This window comes from Symphalangus syndactylus, chromosome 13 (assembly GCF_028878055.3).
Source record: "Symphalangus syndactylus isolate Jambi chromosome 13, NHGRI_mSymSyn1-v2.1_pri, whole genome shotgun sequence".
Taxonomy (NCBI): Eukaryota; Metazoa; Chordata; class Mammalia; order Primates; family Hylobatidae; genus Symphalangus; species Symphalangus syndactylus.
Genome location: NC_072435.2, coordinates 41,668,383 through 41,688,921, shown reverse-complemented (window position 1 = coordinate 41,688,921; position 20,539 = coordinate 41,668,383). Strand labels below are relative to the sequence as shown.

General features: G+C 49.6%; 2 protein-coding genes across 11 annotated transcripts in view; both read left to right on the top strand.

Moving 5' to 3' along the window:
- WIZ (WIZ zinc finger) overlaps positions 1-5,171 on the top strand; it is a 28,374-nt gene extending 23,203 nt beyond the window's left edge. For 6 of the 8 annotated variants that reach the window (XM_055239236.2, XM_055239228.2, XM_055239230.2 and 3 more), the window contains 4 exons: positions 946-1,473; positions 1,682-2,101; positions 2,335-2,530; positions 3,478-4,619. In XM_055239236.2, coding sequence (XP_055095211.1) covers positions 946-1,473; positions 1,682-2,101; positions 2,335-2,530; positions 3,478-3,637 — 1,304 coding nt within the window. In that variant the 3' untranslated portion in view covers positions 3,638-4,619. Of the gene's footprint in view, positions 1-945; positions 1,474-1,681; positions 2,102-2,334; positions 2,531-3,477 lie in introns of all 8 variants that reach the window. The other 2 variants (XM_055239232.2, XM_055239233.2) reach the window with 1 other exon arrangement.
- A 2,595-nt stretch (positions 5,172-7,766) lies between these two features.
- Positions 7,767-20,539, top strand: part of AKAP8L (A-kinase anchoring protein 8 like) — a 38,018-nt gene continuing 25,245 nt past the window's right edge. For all 3 annotated transcript variants that reach the window (XM_055239247.2, XM_063616348.1, XM_055239246.2), the window contains exons 1-2: positions 7,767-7,886; positions 15,839-15,913. In XM_055239247.2, the coding sequence (XP_055095222.1) occupies positions 7,874-7,886; positions 15,839-15,913 (88 nt within the window). In that variant the 5' untranslated portion in view covers positions 7,767-7,873. The remainder of the gene's footprint in view (positions 7,887-15,838; positions 15,914-20,539) is intronic.

The following is a 20,539-nucleotide window of genomic DNA, read 5'->3' as shown; positions in this document are numbered from 1 at the left end:
ATTGTCCTTTATTCATTTGAGAAGCAGGATTGTGTCATTCAGTGACAGCAGAAAGATTCCATCTCTTGTGCCATTTCAATCGATTGGTAGTGGCTGCCAGCCAGACTCCTAGGGAGAAAGACTGCAGGGATCCATTAGTGATGTCTGCTACAGCAGGCGCGTAGGGACTGGCAGTGAACGTCTGAACTGTGTCTTTCTGACATTTTTGGTAATTAAGTGTTTTACATTTGGAGTCAAGTGTGGGTTAAGATCTCTGTTCCTCCACAGTCTAGCTTTATGTGACCTTGGGCAAGTTTCCTCATTTGGAAGATGGAGATCAGCATAGTCCCAACTCTGTCTGGTTTTCTTGAGGATTAAGTGGGATAAAGCACTTAGCACAGCACCTGGTTACAGAAAACTGTATGCCGTCATTGTAATGTCACTTGCTCACTTGCCTGTCACACTAGCACTGTGTTCATTCTGCTCAGGTTGATTGGATGCCCACTTTGTGCTGAGCAGGTGAGGGCATCCCAGGCTGTGCCTTAGCGCTCACGTGTGTTGTGTACCAGCTCTGTGCCCCATGCTCAGAGCTGTTCCCATTTTAGACCCTCCCATAGTAACACTGGGAGGTAAGGGTTTTCATCTCCATTTTGCAGTGGAGGAAACAGGCTCAGAGAGGGAAAGTGACTTGCCCAGGATCATACAGGGAGATATCTTGAAGCCAGCTAGAATTTGAAGTGACAGAACAAGCAGAAGAGCCAGATGTAAAAAGGGCCTCTGGAGGCCCAGATGAGGGAGCAAGTTGTTGCGGTCTGGTGGGTGGCGTGGACAGGGGTAGCTAGGCAGCTGGCACTGATACGGAGGCTTTGAGCTGGGAGGCTTCCTGCCCGCAGCCGCCGCCTCCTTCTCCTCCTCCTCCTCCTCCTCCTCCTCCTCCTCCTTCCCCCTACCCTGGATCCCCTGCAGCGTCCCGGGCAGAGCCGGTGCGCGACATCCGCTGTGAGTTCTGCGGCGAGTTCTTCGAGAACCGCAAGGGCCTGTCAAGTCACGCGCGCTCACACCTGCGGCAGATGGGTGTGACCGAGTGGTCCGTCAATGGTTCGCCCATCGACACACTGCGAGAGATCCTCAAGAAGAAGTCCAAGCCATGCCTCATCAAGAAGGAGCCACCGGCTGGAGACCTGGCCCCTGCCTTGGCTGAGGACGGGCCTCCCACCGTGGCCCCTGGGCCCGTGCAGTCCCCACTGCCGCTGTCGCCCCTGGCTGGCCGGCCAGGCAAACCAGGTGCAGGGCCGGCCCAAGTTCCTCGTGAGCTCAGCCTGACGCCCATCACTGGGGCCAAGCCCTCAGCCACTGGCTACCTGGGCTCAGTGGCAGCCAAGCGGCCCCTGCAGGAGGACCGCCTCCTCCCAGCAGAGGTCAAGGCCAAGACCTACATCCAGACTGAACTGCCCTTCAAGGCAAAGACCCTTCATGAGAAGACCTCCCACTCCTGTAAGCAGCGGGCGGCAGGGTCCCGGGAGGGCGACCGCCAGGGCCTGCCAGGCCAGGCAATGCCACAAGCGTGCACACTGACCCCAAGTGGGGCCCCCATGGCTGGGTCTGTGTGGGAGGCGGGATTGGCACCTGGCCTGGGCAGGGCCATTTGGGTGCACCTGCCCCCTTCGGGCGTTGACTCAGCAGCACCCCCTCCGCCCCGCAGCCACCGAGGCCTGCTGTGAGCTGTGTGGCCTTTACTTTGAAAACCGCAAGGCCCTGGCCAGCCACGCACGGGCACACCTGCGGCAGTTCGGCGTGACCGAGTGGTGCGTCAATGGCTCACCCATCGAGACACTGAGCGAGTGGATCAAGCACCGGCCCCAGAAGGTGGGCGCCTACCGCAGCTACATCCAGGGCGGCCGCCCCTTCACCAAGAAGTTCCGCAGTGCCGGCCATGGCCGTGACAGTGACAAGCGGCCGTCCCTGGGGCTGGCACCTGGGGGCCTGGCCGTGGTCGGCCGCAGTGCCGGAGGGGAGCCAGGGCCCGAGGCTGGCCGGGCAGCCGACAGTGGTGAGCGGCCTCTAGCCGCCAGCCCGCCAGGCACTGTGAAGGCTGAAGAGCACCAGCGGCAGAACATCAACAGTGAGTGCTGGTGGAGGAGGGTCAGGAGTGCAGCGGGCACCTGTCAGGCCCACCCGGCCACTCCCCAGGCGCTCTGCCGTGGCCCTTAAGTCCTTTCTCCAGTTGCTCACCCATTCACCCATCCGTTCCCCATCCCGCCCATCCAGGTAGCGTCAGTCCTCAGCTCTTGTGTATTCCAAGTCTCTGCAGCATCCACCCCTCCCACTCATCTCCGGTCTCTCTCTCCACCTTAGAATTCGAACGCCGACAAGCCCGTCCCCCAGATGCCTCCGCAGCCCGGGGAGGCGAGGACACCAATGACCTACAGCAGAAGCTGGAGGAGGTGCGGCAACCCCCACCCCGAGTCCGTCCGGTCCCCTCCCTGGTGCCCCGGCCCCCCCAGACATCACTTGTCAAGTTCGTGGGCAACATCTACACCCTCAAATGCAGGTAGGCTGGCCCTGAGGGAGGGAGGGAGACCACCTGAGTGGGCCTTGGTCACCCGGAGCCTTGGAACAGGATAGGGTCTGGTAGAAGCTGGGAGGTGTTGCCTCAGTGGCTGCCCTTGGGTGTGGTGGGGCTCAGGCTAAAGGCTGACACCCTGAGCTTTGTAGCCTGCGTAGACCTGGGTTCAAATCCCAACTCTGCCACTTACCAGCTTAGTGACCTCAGGGAAGGACTTACCTGCTCCTTACCTCAATTTCCTCACTCACGAAAGCGGGTTGATAACAAACCTACCTTACAGATTTGTTACGAAGAGTAAGTGAATTTAATATTTATAAAGCACTCAGAACTGCCTGGCACATGGTAAGTAAGCACTCAACTAGTGTCTGGCTCAAGAAAAAAGTAGATCTTAGTTAATTCTTACCAAAGTCCACAAGTACGTCGAAGAGCAGGGAACTGGGACTCTGAGACGTGAGGTGACTTGCCTGAGGCCATACAAGCCAAGTCAGAAGTCAGAGTCAAAGCCACGTCTTGAGCCATGGAGCTTGGGCTCCAGGCCTCTGTGCTGTGAGGGCTTTTTAGGTGCCAGGAAGACAGGAGGAGGAGGGGGGCCTGGTGCATTGGGTAGGATTTGCTTCTCTGTGCCCTCTACTGTCTCAGATTCTATGTATCCGCCAGATGGCAGGGGTACCTGGAAGCCAGTAGCCCTTACCTGGCACCAGTGACTTCTGAGCATAGAGGCAGGGGTCTCTGTGAGACCCTACCATGACCCCATGGTGAGTGGAGTGGCTGTCCACGGGAAACGCCTGACTTCTGGGTCCCTCTTCCCCCGCCTCCTGGGCTGGCTCTGTCCACACTGAGTAGCAGCAGGTGTGCCCAGGGATGTTGGCAAGGCTATGCTTCCGCCTCTCCTCACAGCACTGGCCACTTCCTCTCTCTGTTCCCCCATGCAGGTTCTGTGAAGTGGAATTCCAGGGCCCCCTCTCCATCCAGGAAGAGTGGGTGCGGCACTTACAGCGGCACATCCTGGAGATGAACTTCTCCAAAGTGGACCCCCCACCTGAGGAGTCCCAGGCCCCGCAGGCACAGACAGCGGCGGCAGAGGCTCCCTAACACAAAAGCATTCCAGATCCCCTCTCATGCCACCTCTGTCTCCTCTTCTTCCTCCTCTGTGTCCTTGTCCCTCTTCCTCTTTCTTTCCGTTTCCAAAGGAGCAAGCCAAAACCTCAAACCGGTGCCCCTTGGGGGCCGGGCACACTACAGCCAGGGCGCCGGGAGCCAGCTAGCCGCCCTTCCCCCAGCCCGAGGACTCTGGGGCCACAGGATGTCTTCCTTCAGCCCATGCCCACCTGGTCCAGCAGGGGCAGCAGCCAGGTCTCTGGTGGCAGCCGATCTGGTCACAGGGGAGGACAGCACTCCCCCGTCTAGCAGCCAGGCAGGGCGATGTCTGCCATCCGTGGCCATTTGCAAAGACCCCAAAGACCCCTGTTCTGGTTCCCTCTCTCCCCCATGAATATCCTCTCACACGCATGTACATGCGAACACACACACACGCACCTCGTGAGACCCGGGACCTGCCCCGGACCCCCAGTTCTTGGGTTGAACGACCACATCATGCCACGGTGCTTGCTCAGGGGAAGCCACGCTCCCTCTGTGGGGCCTGCTGGGGCTGGGAGCCCCCCACTGAGCCCACAATGCCACGGAAATCCTTGTTGGCTGCCTCCCAGAGGGGCCTTCCCAGCTGGGAAGAGCTCAGAGCTGACAGCTGCCTCCTGCCATGTCAAGGCCCCCCAAAGAGCCTCAGGGGCTCTGGGGCCCTGGAGGGTGGGGTTGGGGGGTGGGACTCTCCTCCCCCACTCCTGCTCCCTCTCCCTTTTCACTGTTGCTTTCTATGTATAGCTCCCTAGACCTTTCACTTTTTTAAAAACGCGTTTTGTGTAGAGAATAAGGAACGTGGATCTTTTTATTTTGCAATCCTGGGCCAGCTAGAAGCCGGGAGCTGATTGACCTTTTAACTTTTTTCAGTGGCCACATTTTGGTTATCGATGTACCTAGAAGTATGTAAATTAGATTAAATTTCTCTTCTGGAAACGCCCTGGGGCAGGCAGCCAGCGTGTGTTTTTCTGTCGAGTGGACAGGCTGGCATTGGCTGGCAGCCGGGGCTGGGATCGGGGCCTCCTCTGTCCAGAGCCATGGAGCCCCTGGGTTTTCCCGTTGGCCGCCAAGCCGACCAGATGCAGCTGGGGATGAGCCCAAGTTCCCAGCTGTTGGCCCTTTATGCCATGGCTGGGAGGGGGGCTCTGGCTGGCTGGCAAAGCGGCTCCAGTGAGCAGACGAACCAGGGTTCTGGGCAGCCCGTCTGGGAAGGGAGCCAGGATCAAGAAGCAGTTGAGGCTAGAGCAGCTTATCAAGGGCAGGAGCTACCAGCGAGGGTGTCAGGGACCCGTTGGGAGTATTTGGGGTGGGGGGGGGGCCCGTGGGGGTGTAGAGAGCTGGAACTCACCTGCTTTTAATACATGGGACTTCTAGTGAGACACATGCACCCCTGACCCAAGGAACACAAGGGGAAAAGGGGCCACTGGCTCCTTTGCGATGTTATTTATTTTCTTGCTCTGCAAATGTTTATTGAACATTTCTGAGATTTTAAGAGATTTTGTTGGCTGCTCCTTCTTGTTTATTGCATGTGGTTTTTCAGCTCATCGTTTTCACTAAACGGCCAAGTGCTGGAAAGTGGGAATGACCTCATGGCATGTGGACAGAAGGGGCCACCTCTACCCCAGCTCTGCTTTCTGGGCCCTCCCACCATACCCCTTCCAGGGAAGGAGGGGTTAACAGGCTGCAATAACACGCCTGCAAGGGTGGTCTTGGCCTGCACCTCTGCCCCTGTGGGGTCAGGACGCACATCTCACCTGGTGGCAGAAGGCCGCAACCACTTCTCTCCATCCTGTGCTGTGGGTGGGTGGCTGTATCCAGGACTTAGGAAGCAGGGAGAGCATCTTGTGAGCTGACTCAAAGGTGTTTCTTCCTCTTTCAACTTTTCATAAGTCAGTTTTTATTTTTGTATTTTATTTTTTGAGACAGGGTCTCATTCTGTTGCCCAAGCTGGAGTGCAGTGGCGGGACCTCGGCTCACTGCAGTCTCTGCCTCCTGGGTTCAAGCGATTCTCCTGCCTCAGCCATACAGGTAGCCGGGATCACAGGCGTGCACCACCACCCCTGGCTTATATCTGTAATTTTTTAGAAACGGGGGTTTCACCGTGTTGCCCAGGCTGGTCTTGAACTCCTGAGCTCAAGCAATCAGCCTCCCAAAGTGCTGGGATTACAGGCATGAGCCACTATGCCCGGCCCGTAAGTCAGTTTTTGAAATATAAAAGTGGTATAGGCTAGATGTAACAAAAAACAATCAAATGATGCAAGAGCTTATAAAGTCATATGGCAAGTTCCTCCCCACCAATCATGCAGTGAAGTGAGGGTCATGTGTGTCCTTGGAAGAGTCGCCTCCAGTTCTTGCAGGGGGATGTTTTCCTAAAACTTTCTGAGCATTGCTCTTCTCTGCTCAAGCCACTTTAATGCACCTCAGGCAGCAAAGTCTCAGCCTTTGAGCCGTGCTCTCTGCGAGGGTGTTGGATGTGAACAGAATCAAATCAGGGTACAATGATGGCTGTGGCAAGTGCGATGAAGGAACGAACCTGCAGGGCGCAGAAGACGTGTCCTGGGGCCCTACCTTGGTTTGCACGACAGGCAGGCATCCCTGAGGCTGACGGGGAGATGAACCCCAAAGCCAGAGTGCTTATCCATCAGATCTCTGCTTCATGTGTGTAGTTTGCTCACTTAACACATCATAAGTGGCTTTGTTCCATATGGCAGCAAGTTCTGCAGAAGCCTCATTTGGGTGGAGGGAGTTCTATTAAAACAGTTTATCATGGAGAATTCCAACTATACAAAAGTAGAGCAAACAGTAAAATGGACTCTCATCTATCCGTCACTTACCAACCCATGACCAATGTCTTCAGCTGTCAGATTTATCTTATAGCTCCTTGCTTCCCCCTTCTCTCTCTACCTGTCTGAATTGTGTGAAGCACATCCTGGCCATAAGATAACTTCTTAGTATTTCAGTATGTTTTTCTGAACGTTGTAAATGCCACTATTACACCTAAAGAAATCGACAATATCAAAAAGCAACAGCATACCTTAAAAAAAGTTTTAAAACATACGAAGTGTAGAAGTCGTAATTGCGCAGCTCAATGAGTTTTCACAAACACACACGTTAAGTACTCTTTTCGGTGCAGCTCTGTCATCTCTAGAAATTATGAGTTGTCCCTGGCAGGGGTTTCCATATGCCCAGGAAACAGACTGAGGACATGACTGGTGCCCGGCTGCACTATTGCAGGATCTCTGGAGTCCAGAGTGAATCAAGAGGGTTTTAGAAGCAAAGTTCCCATTTTAACACGTAACTGTCAAGGACCTTGAGCAAATCATGAGTTCCAAGCTTCAGTTTTAAGTGAGGATTAAAAGCTTTTTGCAGGTTTGAAGGAGCATTTGAATGACACACAATACAAACGGAATTATTACACATATAAGCGTATGCCATATAAATATATTATCGCTTTGTGACGATTAATCACATTATTCAGTGCATTGGCACCAGAATGATTTCTTTACACACACTTTGCCACGTAATGTTGAAACGTGTGTCCAGCATCTTGTTTGGTGCTGAGTTTTAATTTTCTCATTCCAACATGGCTTTGCTATGTTTGTTTTGGAGCTGAAGGCCAGAGAAGTTGAAAGACTTAGCTAAGTCCCCTCCCCAGCACCTCGGTGGCGGAGTTGGCATCCCAGCCGTGCCCTGAGGGTAGGCCTGACTCCCTCTGGCGGGTCTCCAGGGCACTGGCGCTCCTCCAGCCCGGTGGAGGAGCAGGTTGGGCAGCTCTGCCAGAGCCTTTCTGTAGCTGGCGGGTCTCCAGCCCCTGCGCTCCTCCAGCGCGGCTCCTCTTTGGGCCTTGGGCCTTTCCGTAGTGCACAGCTCCGCCCCCTCAAATTCTATAGGGCTCCGCCTCTCTGCCGGCTTCTGTAGGCCAATCACTGAGGCCTTAGAATAACAGAACGCGGGGACAAGGCGGGGCTCTCACGAGATTGTCAGCAGCTTCCAGCCACTGATATGAGGAGGCGTAGAGATAGACAGCGGTTTCTTCCAATAGACGTGAAGCCGAGGACGGTATGAGCCAATGCGGTCGGGAGGCGGGTCTCGGGTGTGTGTCGAGGGGACCCTGTGGTTAGCAGCAGCTATCGCAGAGTCGGATGTTTAGAGCAGCAGAAGCCCGCGTCGTCGGATGTTGTGTTGCCCGCCACCATGAGCTACACAGGTGGGCCTGGCAGGGTGGGGTCGGGCTCTGCGTGGGGGATGGGACAGGCACGTGCGGATGCCGCACCAGGCTCGCCCGCACCTCCCCTGGGGCCCCGTCACTGCCTTCCCTGCGGTCACAAAATGGCGCCGCTGGCCTGTCGCCTCAGGGTAGCTCCCCTCACGCCTCGTTGCCTCAGCTGTCTGTGTCTGCAGCCGGCGTCCCGGCTCCCGGCCGCCTGAGGTGTTGGCTTCTGTCGCCTGTGTCCGTGGGCCCGGGTCTCAGCGCGCGAGGTCTCCGCCCCCACCACCTCCGTCCCTGGCCTGCGCTCCTGGACCTCGACGCCTTAGGTTTCCCTTTCTCAGGCCTTGGTCCTTGCGAGCAGGCAGCAGGCTCGGCTGCCGTCGCCATTGTCGCGTCCTCCCCCGCGCAGTTTCTCTGCAAAAACGCCGCAGCTCTACACGCCCATCCCGATCCCACCCACCACCCCCTTTTGTCTATTTCAGAACTGGGAGAGGCGCCAGGCCCTAAGGGGATAAGTAAATATTGGAAGGGTTTGGGCTGAGCGGGGAGCCTTGGGCCCCTAGGGGCTGAACTGCAAGGAATGACAAGGTTCCATGTTTATTCCCTCTGCGTCTGTCAAATGAACCATGTCCGGTACAGACTGGGCACTGAGAATACAGACAAGAGTTTCTCAAGCAGCTTAGAGGCGAGGACGGATCTTAATAGGCAAATAAGCGAGTGTAGGATATATTTTAGGGTGGTCCGTACCGTGCGGGGGTCGCTCCACTACATGGAGTGGTTGGAGCCTTCTGTAAAGAGGTGACATTTGAGACCTAAATGGAGTGAGCGAATAAGGATATCTGGCCCAGGGAGCTTTTGCTGTAAAAGGCTTACGGGCAGGAATTGCCTGGCTTGTTAGAAGATCAGCCAGGGAGGCCAGTGGGAGGCCAGTGGGATTTGAAAGAGAGAGTGGGTGATTAGACCCGAAAGCCCCACTCCGCCCCCCGCAATATGCTTGGGCCACTGTAAATCATTACTGGTGGGATTGCCAAGGCCTCCTGGGTTTGCCTTGGCAGTGACTGATGAGGCTTCTCAGCCAGGAGACTTATACTAGGCCTCCTCATTTGGTGAGGGTATTATAGGCTTGAGCGTGTGTGGTTGCCAGGTAATCTGCATTCTACTTGGAATTTTGAGAACTGAGAATGGAACGTGAGTCTCTGGGGCTTCTTTGTAGACCACTTTATCTTGGCATAGGCAAGAAGGTAGTGCCAGTCCCCTCTACCCTGGCTGCCAGGTCAGGAGCTTTCCAAGAACCCCAGTTTTTCTAGCAACCATCCCCCAGCCCACTGGGTTCTCATCCAGGGGTGATTCTGCCCCAGATGACATCTGGCAATGTCTGGAGACATTTTTGGTTGTCACATATGGGAGTGGGAGTGCTGCTGATATCTAGTGGATGGAGGTTTGGGATGCTGCCCTGCTACGGTATACACAATGACACTACCGTAAAGAAGTATCTGGCGTCAAACATCAGTAGTGCCCAGGTTGGGCAGCTCTGCCAGAGCCTTTCTGTAGCTTTCCTAGTTCAGGAGGAAAGACTATAGGGTTGTTACTGACATCCCTGGGATTGGAATGTAATTCCCACCAAGTCTTACCAAGAACTGGAAGACAGTTTCATGGTTTTTAAAAACAGGAGTCTTGAAGAAACCAGAAGATAAATGGTTGGGTGCTGTGGGGTAGCTGAGTAATGGAGCTCTTTTTTTTAATAGATGAGGAAGCTGAGATACAAGGTCACTAATGACCAAACCTGAATTCCAGCTCTAGATCTTGTAGGCTGTAGTTCTGGGTTTGAGTGGGCACTGAGATAGCCAAGCTAAAAAAGTAATGATTAGTTTTTCCTTTATGTTGATAAACTGAAAACCACAGTAATTTATAGTGTGAGTCTTCCCCTTTTAAGAAGTAGGGCACTAAAGTCAAAGGCATTTTAATTCACATTTCAGACAACTACTAGCTTTAAGGGTAAGTCCTAGAGGCCTCGAAGCAAATGTTAGCATTATTAAACATGAAAGGTGACTGATAAATCTTTTTATTAACTCGCCCTGCTTTTGAACCCAGTTACTTTATTTATACGTGGGAAAGGAAGCTGCATCTCTAGCACTGAGAGGGGAAGAGGAGAGCAGTGGAAAACAGCACAGAAGTATCCAGAATCAGGCCCTCAAACAAAAGTCTGAAATGCTACCACACTTGTCATAGAAACATTTATTGTCTCACACAGTTTCTTTATGTTTGGAATGGATAGGTGATTTCGCTGGGTGGTTCTAGCTTGGAATATCATGAGGTTACATTTAGGATCTCTATGTGGACCAGAGTCATCTGAAAGCCTGACTGAGGCTGGAGGTCCCACCTCCAAGGTGACTTAAACTCCCATGCCTGGCAGGCTGATGCTGGCGGATAATTCTTGGCCCCATGGATCTCTCCCTAGGGCTGGCTGCTGGAGGGTCCTCACAACATGGTGGCTGGTTTTCTCCAGACTGAATGATCCCAGAAAGAGCAAGGCGGAAATCCCAGAAGTCACACTCAGTCATTTTCATAAATCTTACTGGTTGCACTGGCTACCTCATTAGTTGGGAGGGATCTACATAACGTTAAGAGGCAAGAATGATTGGAGACCATCTTGGAGGGTGGTTGTCACCCTACTCTTGGCTCAGATAATAAAGATTGGAGGCAACCTAACCTAATTCCAGTTATCCTTTAATTTTTGGTACTCTGTGTTACTCCTTCAAATAAGACTCTTTTTTTTTTAGATCAGGCACGGTGGCTCACACCTGTAATCTCAACACTTTGAGAGGCCCAGGCAGGAAGATTGCATGAGGCCAGGAGTTTGAGATGAGCCTGGGCAACACAACAAGACCCTTTCTCTATAAAAATTAAAAATTAAAAAGTTAGCTATGCGAGGTTGAGGCTGCAGTGAGCCATGATTGTGCCACTGCGCTCCAGCCTGGATGACAGTGAGACTCTGGGAGATTTTTTTTTTTTTTTTTTTTGAAACGGAGTCTTGCTCTGTCGCCCAGGCTGGAGTGCAGTGGCGCAGTCTCGGCTCACTGCAAGCTCCACCTCCGGGTTCATGCCATTCTCCTGCCTCAGCCTCCCAAGTAGCTGGGACTACAGGCGCCCGCCACCACACCCAGCTAATTTTTTTTGTTTTTAGTAGAGACAGGGTTTCACCTTGTTAGCCAGGATGGTCTTGATATCCTGACCTCGTGATCTGTCCTCCCCGGCCTCCCAAAGTGCTGGGATTACAGGTGTGAGCCACCGCGCCCGGCTGACTCTGGGAGGTTTGCTGGAGCCCGGGAGTTCAACGTTGCTGAGCTATGATCATGCCACTGCACTCCAGCCTGGGCAACAGAGCAAGATCCTGTCTCAAGAAAATATATACTCTTTTTTAAAAAGGAAAAAGGAAAAGTATAAAACTGAGAAGCTTTTGTTTTGTTTTGTTGAGGCGGGGTCTCACTATGTTGCCCAGGTTGGAGTGGAGTGGCACAATCATAGCTCACTGCAGCCTCGCCCTCCTGTGCTCAAGTAATCCTCCCACCTCACCTCAGCCTCCCAAGTAGCTGTGACTGCATGTGCATGCCACCATGCCTGGCTAATTTTTCATTTCTGAGATGAGGTCTCACTATGTTGCCACGCAGGTCTTGACCTCCTGGGCTCAAGTGATCTTCCCAACTCAGCCTCCCAAAGTACTGGTATTACAGACATGAGCCACAGCATTTGGCCTGCTTATATATTTTTGAGCAAAAAAAGTTGACAAGAGAGATTGGTTAAAAGCAAGGAGTTTTGCTGCAGAACTAGAAATCCATGGTCTCAAAGTGAGAGGATTGCTTAAGCCCAGGAATTCAAGACCAGCATGGGTAACATAGTGAGACCCTGTCTCTCAAAACAAAAAAAGAAAAAGAAAACAAAAATTAGCTGGGCCTGGTGGTGTGTGGCTATAGTCCCAGCTACACAGGAGACTGAAGTAGGAGGATTGCTTGAGCCCTGGAGGCTGAGGCCACAGTGAGCAGTGATTGTGCCACTGCACTCCAGCCTGGATGACAGTGAGACCCCCTGTCTCTAATAAAAACAGAAAGAAAGAAATCCGTGATCTGACACTTAGCTTTATAGGGCCATATAGGGCATATTTTATTTTTTTCATCCAGAGCTAATCAGGCTGATAAATTGTACCAAGAGAACACTTTCCAAACCAGCTAAGAATTTAGGCCGGGCGTGGTGGCTCACACCTGTAATCTCAGCACTTTAGGAGACGGAGGCGGGCGGATCACCTGAGGTCGGGAGTTCGATACCAGCCTGACCATGGAGAAACCCCGTCTCTACTAAAAATACAAAATGCGTAGTGGCGCATGCCTATAATCCCAGCTACTCGGGAGGCTGAGGCAGGAGAATCGCTTGAGCCCGGGAAGTGGAGGTTGCAGTGAGCCGAGATCGCGCCACTGCACTCCAGCCTGGGCAACAAGAGCGAAACTCCGTCTCAAAAAAAAAAAAGAATTATTCATAATAGCCAAAACTGGCTAAAGAAGGGCCTGCTCTGCGATCTTTGCAGACGGTATTGTGGAACAGAATGTTAATGTGGTGCAGGGTATAGAGTTAGAGCAGAGATTGCCATTGATCTTGGAGGGTTTGATGGATCATTTTTCTTTCCTAGGGAAGAACCAGGGCCCCTCTCGCCTGAACAGACACAGATGTTTTGCTCAGCAGCTTGCTGACTGTATTCTTGTGAGTGTGTAGCAGGCTGTCATTTGCAGTTGCAGTACTCACAGATCACATTACCTAAAGTCTGAGGCCATTTTACTGGTGGCCCAATTGCTGAAAGAACAAGTTTCCAGAGGCTAGTTGAGCAAACAGTGGAGACCGCAGGGGCTGAGTATTTCTTACATTATAAGGCTTTCCCCTGGGTGAACTCTTCAAAGCTACTGTCAGTGTTTCTTATGGACAGCTATTAATCAACAATGCCTGGATTTTAGGCATCTCAGGAAGGTCCAGATCCCTGGAAGGAATCCATTTGAATGGATTCCTGTCCTCTTAAGAAAGGTAGAAGGCTGGATCTGTATACCCTTGGTTTTATCCTTCCTCAGGTCCCAGTCCCTACTCTGGAAAGTGAAGTTGAAGCTGGATTCACAGCTCCTTCTTTGGAACCCTTGGAGCTAGATGTATTTTGGAATTCTAGCTTACGAGAAGTCACATGGGGTCTGGGGAAGCACCCTGTATTTAAATAGATTAATTCTGCGCTAAGTAGGACAAAGAAAGATTATAAATGTCCTCACAGGTGAAAACGGCTCCACCGTGAGTTTTGGCACCACACTGGTAGAAAACACTTGGTCTTCAGACCCTTTTGGACCTGGGGGAATTGCAGAGTAAGGGATCTTGCCCACCTGCCCTTATTGTCTGTGGTGAGGATGAAATGAGATCATTGCAGATAAATGTTCTTAGCACCCTGCAGGGAAAGCACTTGTTCAGTGTTGGCTGCTGCTGCTGTGGTCTTCAGAGATAAAATAGACTGTCAACAAATAAGAGAACGCCTACCCAGGGGGAAGGCACTTCTGTAGGTTTTTGATATAAACAAGCTGTTAGAGGCATAGGCTTTAATTTTCAGATCATGAGTTGGCTCTGATGGGAAAGGCAAATACTGCCTCTTATGGTATCGGTCATAATTTCAGTGCTGAGAGAAAATTATTCAAAAATACGTATTTCTGGCTGGGCGCAGTGGCTCACGCCTGTAATCCCAGCACTTTGGGAGGCCAAGGCGGGCGGATCACAAGGTTAGGAGATCGAGACCATCCTGGCTAACATGGTGAAACCCCATCTCTACTAAAAATACAAAAAAATTAGCCAGACATGGTGGCACGCGCCTGTAGTCCCAGCTGCTCAGAAGGCTGAGGCAGGAGAATGGCGTGAACCCAGGAGGTGGAGGTTGCAGTGAGCCGAGATCGTGCCACTGCACTCCAGCCTAGTGCGAGACTCCGTCTCAAAAAAATATATATGTATTTCTAACTGTAGAGTTTTTTTTTTTTAATGTAGTTTTAAAGCAAGTGTCAGGATTAGGATCAATCATAGTCTGTAGGAGCACTGGTTTCTGATAGAGGTAAAAGTTTTCCTTACTTGGCACTAACTCATTTTATTTTATTTCATTTATTTATTTATTTTGAGATGGAGTCTTGCTCTATTACCCAGGCTTGAGTGCAGTGGCACGATCTCCACTCACTGCAACCTCTGCCTCCTGGGTTTAAGCAGTTCTTCTGCCTCACCCTCCCAAGAACCTGGGATTACAGGCAGGCGCCACCACACCCAGCTAATTTTGGGGTTTTGTTTGTTTGTTTGTTTTGAGACGGAGTCTTGCTGTGTCGCCTAGGCTGGAATGCAGTGGCATGATCTTGGCTCACTGCAGCCTCTGCCTCCTGGGTTCAAGCAATTCTCCTGCCTCAGCCTCCTGCGCAGCTAGAACTACAGGCACACACCGCCACGCCCAGCTAATTTTTATATTTTTAGTAGAGACAGGGTTTCACCATATTGGCCGGGCTGATCTCAAACTCCTAACCTCATGATCGACCTGCCTCGGCCGCCCAAAGTGCTGGGATTACAGGTGTGAGCCACCATGCCCGGCCTAATTTTTGTATTTTTAGTAGAGATGGTGTTTCACCATGTTGGCCAGGCTGGTCTTGAACTCCTGGCCTCAACCAGTCCACTCCCCCCTTGGCCTCCCAAAGTACTGTGAGTACAGGCATGAGCCACTGCATCCAGCCCTAATTCATTTTATGTTGAGAAATAGTTTGAAAGTTGAGAAGATAGGAAATTTTATGTATACACAATAATACTTATTTCCATATGAACATGCCAACCCCAAATAATTACTTTTAAGAAATAATTGTTTTTTGTTTTTGAGGCAAGGTCTTGCTCTGTCACCCAGGGTGGAATGCAGTGGCGCAGTCATAGCTCACTGCAGCCTTGACCTTCTGGGCTCAAGTGACACTCCCACCTCAGCCTCCCAAGTAGCTAGGACTACAGGCATATGCTGCCACAGCTGGCCTTTTTTTTTTTTTTTTTTTTTTTTGTATTTTTTGTAGAGACGGGGTTTTGCCCTGTTGCCCGGGCTGGTCATCTTGGCCTCCCAAAGTGTTGGGATTACAGGTGTGAGCCACTGCCTGGCCCAGAAATAATTGTTATACACACTTTTTAATGGGAAAACCAAAATATAAAGCAGTTTGTGTTTCAGATTTAGAACAGGGAGGGGGGTATTATTTGCTTTAACATGGTTTCGAAGCTAACTTCCATCGTTGTTTGAATTCCAAGTGGCTCACCCTTCAGGGATTTGAATAGTTTCCTCATTTAACAGAATGATAATTTGGGTGTTCATTTCTCAAAATAGGCTACTGGTCTAAATGTTCAAAAATTTTTATTTGGGGCCAGGCTCTGTGGCTCACACCTGTAATCCCAGCACTTTGGGAGGCTCAGGAGGGTGGATTGCTTGAGCCTAGGAATTAAAGACCAGCCAGGGCAACATGATGAAACCCCATCTCTACAAAAAAATATAAAAATTAGTGGACATGATGGTATGAACCTATAGTCTCAGCTACTTGGGAGGCTGAGGCAGGAGGATTGTTTGAGCCTGGAAGGTCGAGGTTGCACTGATCCATGATCATGCCACTGCATTCCAGCCTGGACAGAGTGAGACCGTGTTTTTAAAAAGTAAATAAATAATTTTTTAATCTAGTCCTCCTGGTATAGCAAGTTAAACATAGCTTGCCTTTCCATTGGTTAATATTTTCTGACGGTCTAATTAAACTGTGGAATCTAGAGGTTTTGGTGGCTTTTCATTGAGAGAAGGGCCTGCTGGCAATCCTATACCAAAGGTTAGGTAGTCTCAGGTCATTTCCCTGTGACTTGCTTGTGGAAATTAACCCCACTGTCTTTATGTTTAGGCTTTGTCCAGGGATCTGAAACCACTTTGCAGTCGACATACTCGGATACCAGCGCTCAGCCCACCTGTGATTATGGTAAGTGTGGGCCTCTGGTGGGAACCAAAGTGTTCTGCAGAGCAGTTCCTTGTCTTCTTAGTTGCCTTTGGCTTTGCTGTCACCCTGTCATGCTTTTTTAAACCTAAACTTGTGTGAAATGGTGTGGCCATTTGAATAGCTAGTGCTTCCCTTTCGGGCAATTATGGGAAAAGTAGCTGTGTTCCTGAGCAAGTTAGGCTCTTTTTTTTTTTTTTTTTTTGAGACGGAGTCTTGCTCTGTCTCCCAGGCTGCAGTGCAGTGGCGCCATCTCGGCTCACTGCAAGCTCCGCCTCCCGGATTCACGCCATTCTCCTGCCTCAGCCTCTCCGAGTAGCTGGGACTACAGGCGCCCGCCACCACGCCCGGCTAATTTTTTTGTATTTTTAGTAGAGACGGGGTTTCACCGTGGTCTCGATCTCCTGACCTCGTGATCTGCCCGCCTCGGCCTCCCAAAGTGCTGAGATTACAAGCGTGAGCCACCGCGCCCGGCCGCAAGTTAGGCTCTTTGATAAAAGGCCTAGCTTCAAATCCCCATGGGGGAGGGACTGGGAGTCACAGTGGCCAATTAAAGTTCAAAGGAGGCCGGGCGTGGTGGCTCCCACCTGTAATCCCAGCACTTTGGGAGGCCGAGGCGGGTGGATCACCTGAGGGCAGGAGATCGAGACCATCCTGGCCAACATGGTGAAACGCCAGCTATACTAAAACACAAAAAATTAGCCGGGCATGGTGTTGTGCGCCTGTCGTCCCAGCTACTCAGGAGGCTGAGGCAGGGGAATCACTGGAACCCGGGAGGCAGAGGTTACAGTGAGCCGATATCATGCCACTGCACTCCAGCCTGGCAACAGAGCAAGACGTTGTTTCAAAAAAAAAAGTCCAAAGGATTGGTCCAGGAGAAAGCAAGCTATTAACTTAGTCCTAGCGTTTTAGTGCATGTCCTTGCTGTGGGAGAGAGGCTGAGTGTGTGGATCTGGCAGCTTTTGGAGACTCAGCCAGGCCACCTCAAGCCAGTGGGCTCCACACACACAGAGTTGAGTGAAGATCTCTGATTGAGTTTTCCAGTGTGGACAGAAACACTTAATTAGCTAATTCAGAAGTAGCCACCAGTAGGATTCTTGGATGCTGTTTTGTTTGTGTGCTGTGGCAGCCCGGAACTGCTGATAAAGCTGGTCTTTGGTTGTCTGTGACTCTAGGGGTGTCTGTTGAGAAGGAGCCCTCTTTGGAATTAACAGGGATAATGTCTTAGTTACTGAGATGGGTAATTTCTTTTACTACCAAGATCTGGGGAAAGACTGATCCTACACAGCTAACATGACTTCAGGAGTCACTGCATAAAGAGACTTAAGTAAGCTCACCAAGTAGCAGCAGCTAGTCTCAGGAAAAGGGAAGACTTGAAATATTTTGAAATTGAGTGAGAAGGTATCAGGTGTTTCATAAATGAGGAGAAACTTGGTTTGCTTGACTTCCCTGTCCTGCCCTCCCTGCCTCTCCCTTTTCATCAAATGTAGTCCCTAATTGCACATCCTTTTGAATTATTTTCCCTCTGGTTTACATATTCTGAGTACAAGCCGTTTCTCGGATATGCCATTTACAAATATTTTCTCCCAGACTGTGGCTTGTCTATTCTCTTGTCAGTGTCTTTGAAAGAACACAAGTTGTTAATTTTGAAGCCCAATTCAATCTTTTCTTTAATAGATGATGGTTTTGCTTTTATATCTAAGCAATCTATAATATTTTCTTTAGAATTTTCTTTTAGGTGTTTTAGTTGTGGGTTTTACATTTAGTCTGTGATCCATATTGAGTTAATTTTTCTACAAGGTGTGCAGTATAGGTTAAGGTTTCTTCTTCTATGGCATATAGATATAGAATTGTTCCAGCACCATTTGTTTAAAAAAAAAAAAATTTTTTTTTTTTTTTTTTTTTTTTTTTTGAGATGGAGTCTCGCTCTGTCGCCCAGGCTGGAGTGCAGTGGTGCGATCTCGGCTCACTGCAAGCTCCGCCTCCTGGGTTCATGCCATTCTCCCGCCTCAGCCTCCCAAGCAGCTGGGACTACAGGTGTGCCACTACGCCTGGCTAATCTTTTTGTATTTTTACTAGAGACGGGGTTTCACCATATTTGCCAGGATGTTCTCGAGCTCCTGACCTCGTGATCCTCCCTCCTCAGCCTCCCAAAGTGTTGGGATTACAGGCGTGAGCCACCGTGCCTGGCCTCTCTCTCTCTCTCTTTCTTTCCTTATTTTTCTTTTCTTTTCTTTTTCTTTTTCTTTTCTTTCTTTTCTTTCTTTTTTTTTTTGAGACGGAGTTTCGCTCTTGTTGCCCAGGCTGGAGTGCAATGGCGGGATCTCAGCTCACCACAACCTCCACCTCCCAGATTCAAGCGATTCTTGTGCCTTGGCCTCCCAAATAGCTGGTATTACAGGCATGTGCCACCACGCCTGGCTAATTTTTGTATTATTAGTAGAGACAGGGTTTCACCACATTGACCAGGCTGGTCTCGAATTCCCCATCTCAGGTGATCCAACCACCTCGGCCTCCCAAAGTGCTAGGATTACAGCTGTGAGCCACTGCTCCAGGCCTATATTTTCTATATTGAATTGCCTTCGTACCTTTACTGAAAATCAGTTTACCATATACTGTGGGTCTGTTTCTGGACTCTTGGACTCTCATTTTGTTCCGTTGGTCTATACATCTAAACTTCGTTCAGCAGCACAGTCTTTTTGTATTTTTAGTAGAGACTGGTTTCACCATGTTGGCCAGGCTGGTCTCAAACTCCTGACCTCACATGATCCACCTGCCTCAGCCTCCCAAAGTGTTGGAATTATAGGCGTTAGCCACCGCGCCTGGCCCAGCAATGCAGTCTTGATTACTGGATAGTAGTAATCTTGAAATACGAGTCCTCCAGATTTGTTCTTTTTTCCAAAATTGTTAGTTTCTTTGCTTTTGCATATAAATTTTAGAATCAGTTTATGAAGTTTTTTTAAAAATTCGTGCTGAGATTTTGAGCGAGAGAGCCTTGGATCTATAGATCTATCAAATCTGTAGAATCTATAGATTAGTTTGAGAAAATTGACATCTTAACAATGTAAAGTCTTCTGATTCATGAATGCAGTATGTCACTTCACTGATGTTGTGTTTTGTAGTTTTCAACACAGATCCTACACATATTTTGTTAGATTTACGCTTAAGTTTTTCATGCTTTTAGTACTATAGTAAATGGTACTTTTAAAAACTTTCAATTCATTGCTGATATATAGAAATTTGATTGCTATTTGATTTGTAGGTTTACCTTGTAATATTTGAAATTTGACTTATAGATTGACCTTGTAATAAACCTTGCTAAGCTCACTTATTCTAGTAGCTCTTTTGTAGATTTGTTTGAGATTTTTTTACATACACAATTGTGAAAGAATAGAGATGGATTTATTTTTCCTTCTGGCCTGAATTGTAAGAACAATATAACATTTAAATAACATTTTGAAAAACAGTCAACCAAGATCCTACCATATTAATATTTAATTTTTGTCAGCTTACTAATTTTATGTAGTTTAATAATTTGTAGGTGGATTGAATTGTGGGTCCTGCTCTTATTTTATTTTTTTAAGATATGGTCTCACTCTGTCCTCCAAGGCTGGAGCACAGTGGCACAATTTCAGCTCACTGCAACCTCCACCTCCTGGGCACAGATAGCCCTCCCACCTCAGCCTCCCGCAAAATTGGGACTACAGGCATGCTCTGCCATGCCCAGCTATTTTTTGTGGAGATGGGGTTTTGCTATGTTGCCCAGGCTGGTCTCAAACTCTTGGGCTCAAGCGATCTAACTGCCCCACTTCCCAAAAGGATTACGGGTGTGAGCCACTGCGCCTGGCTGGTCCTGCTTTATTTTATGTTAGAAGCATTTCCTTGTGCCACATGAGGCATAGTAAATTCTCTTTTTATGCTTACGTGATATGTCACTGAGTAGGTAGGCTGTAATCTGATTAACTATTACCTTAAAGTTGAGTGTTAAATTGTTTTCTATTTTTGGTACATAAATATCACATACTATGACCATGTCCTTTTTTCTTTTAAAAATTATGTCCTTGGGGCCAGGTGCAGTGGCTCATGCCTATAATCTCAGCACTCTGAGAGGCTGAGATGAGAGGATCACTTGAGCCCCCAGGAGTTTGAGACTAGCCTGGGCAACATAGTGCAACCCTGTCTCTACAAAAAATAGAAAAAATTAGCTGGGCATGGTGGCACATGCCTGTTGTCCCAGCCACTCCGGAGGCTGAGGCAGAAGGGTCACTTGAACCCAAGAAGTCGAGGCTGCAGTGAGCTGTGATCACACCATTACACTCCAGCCTGGAGGATAGAGCAAGACTCTATCTCAAAAATATATATGTACATATATCTTATTTTTACATATATATATATATCTTTAAGGATATATATATATATATATATATATATATATATATATATATATCTGTCTTTAAGGATATATATATATATATATATATATATCTCCTTAAAATTTCCTTTGTCAACCATGATCTCATCCCTTCTGGGGATGGAAATGAGTTGGGGTGTTCTTTCAGAAAGGGCAGGTCTTGGGGAGTCTGTCCCTAAACGCCAGTCTAGATGAAAGCT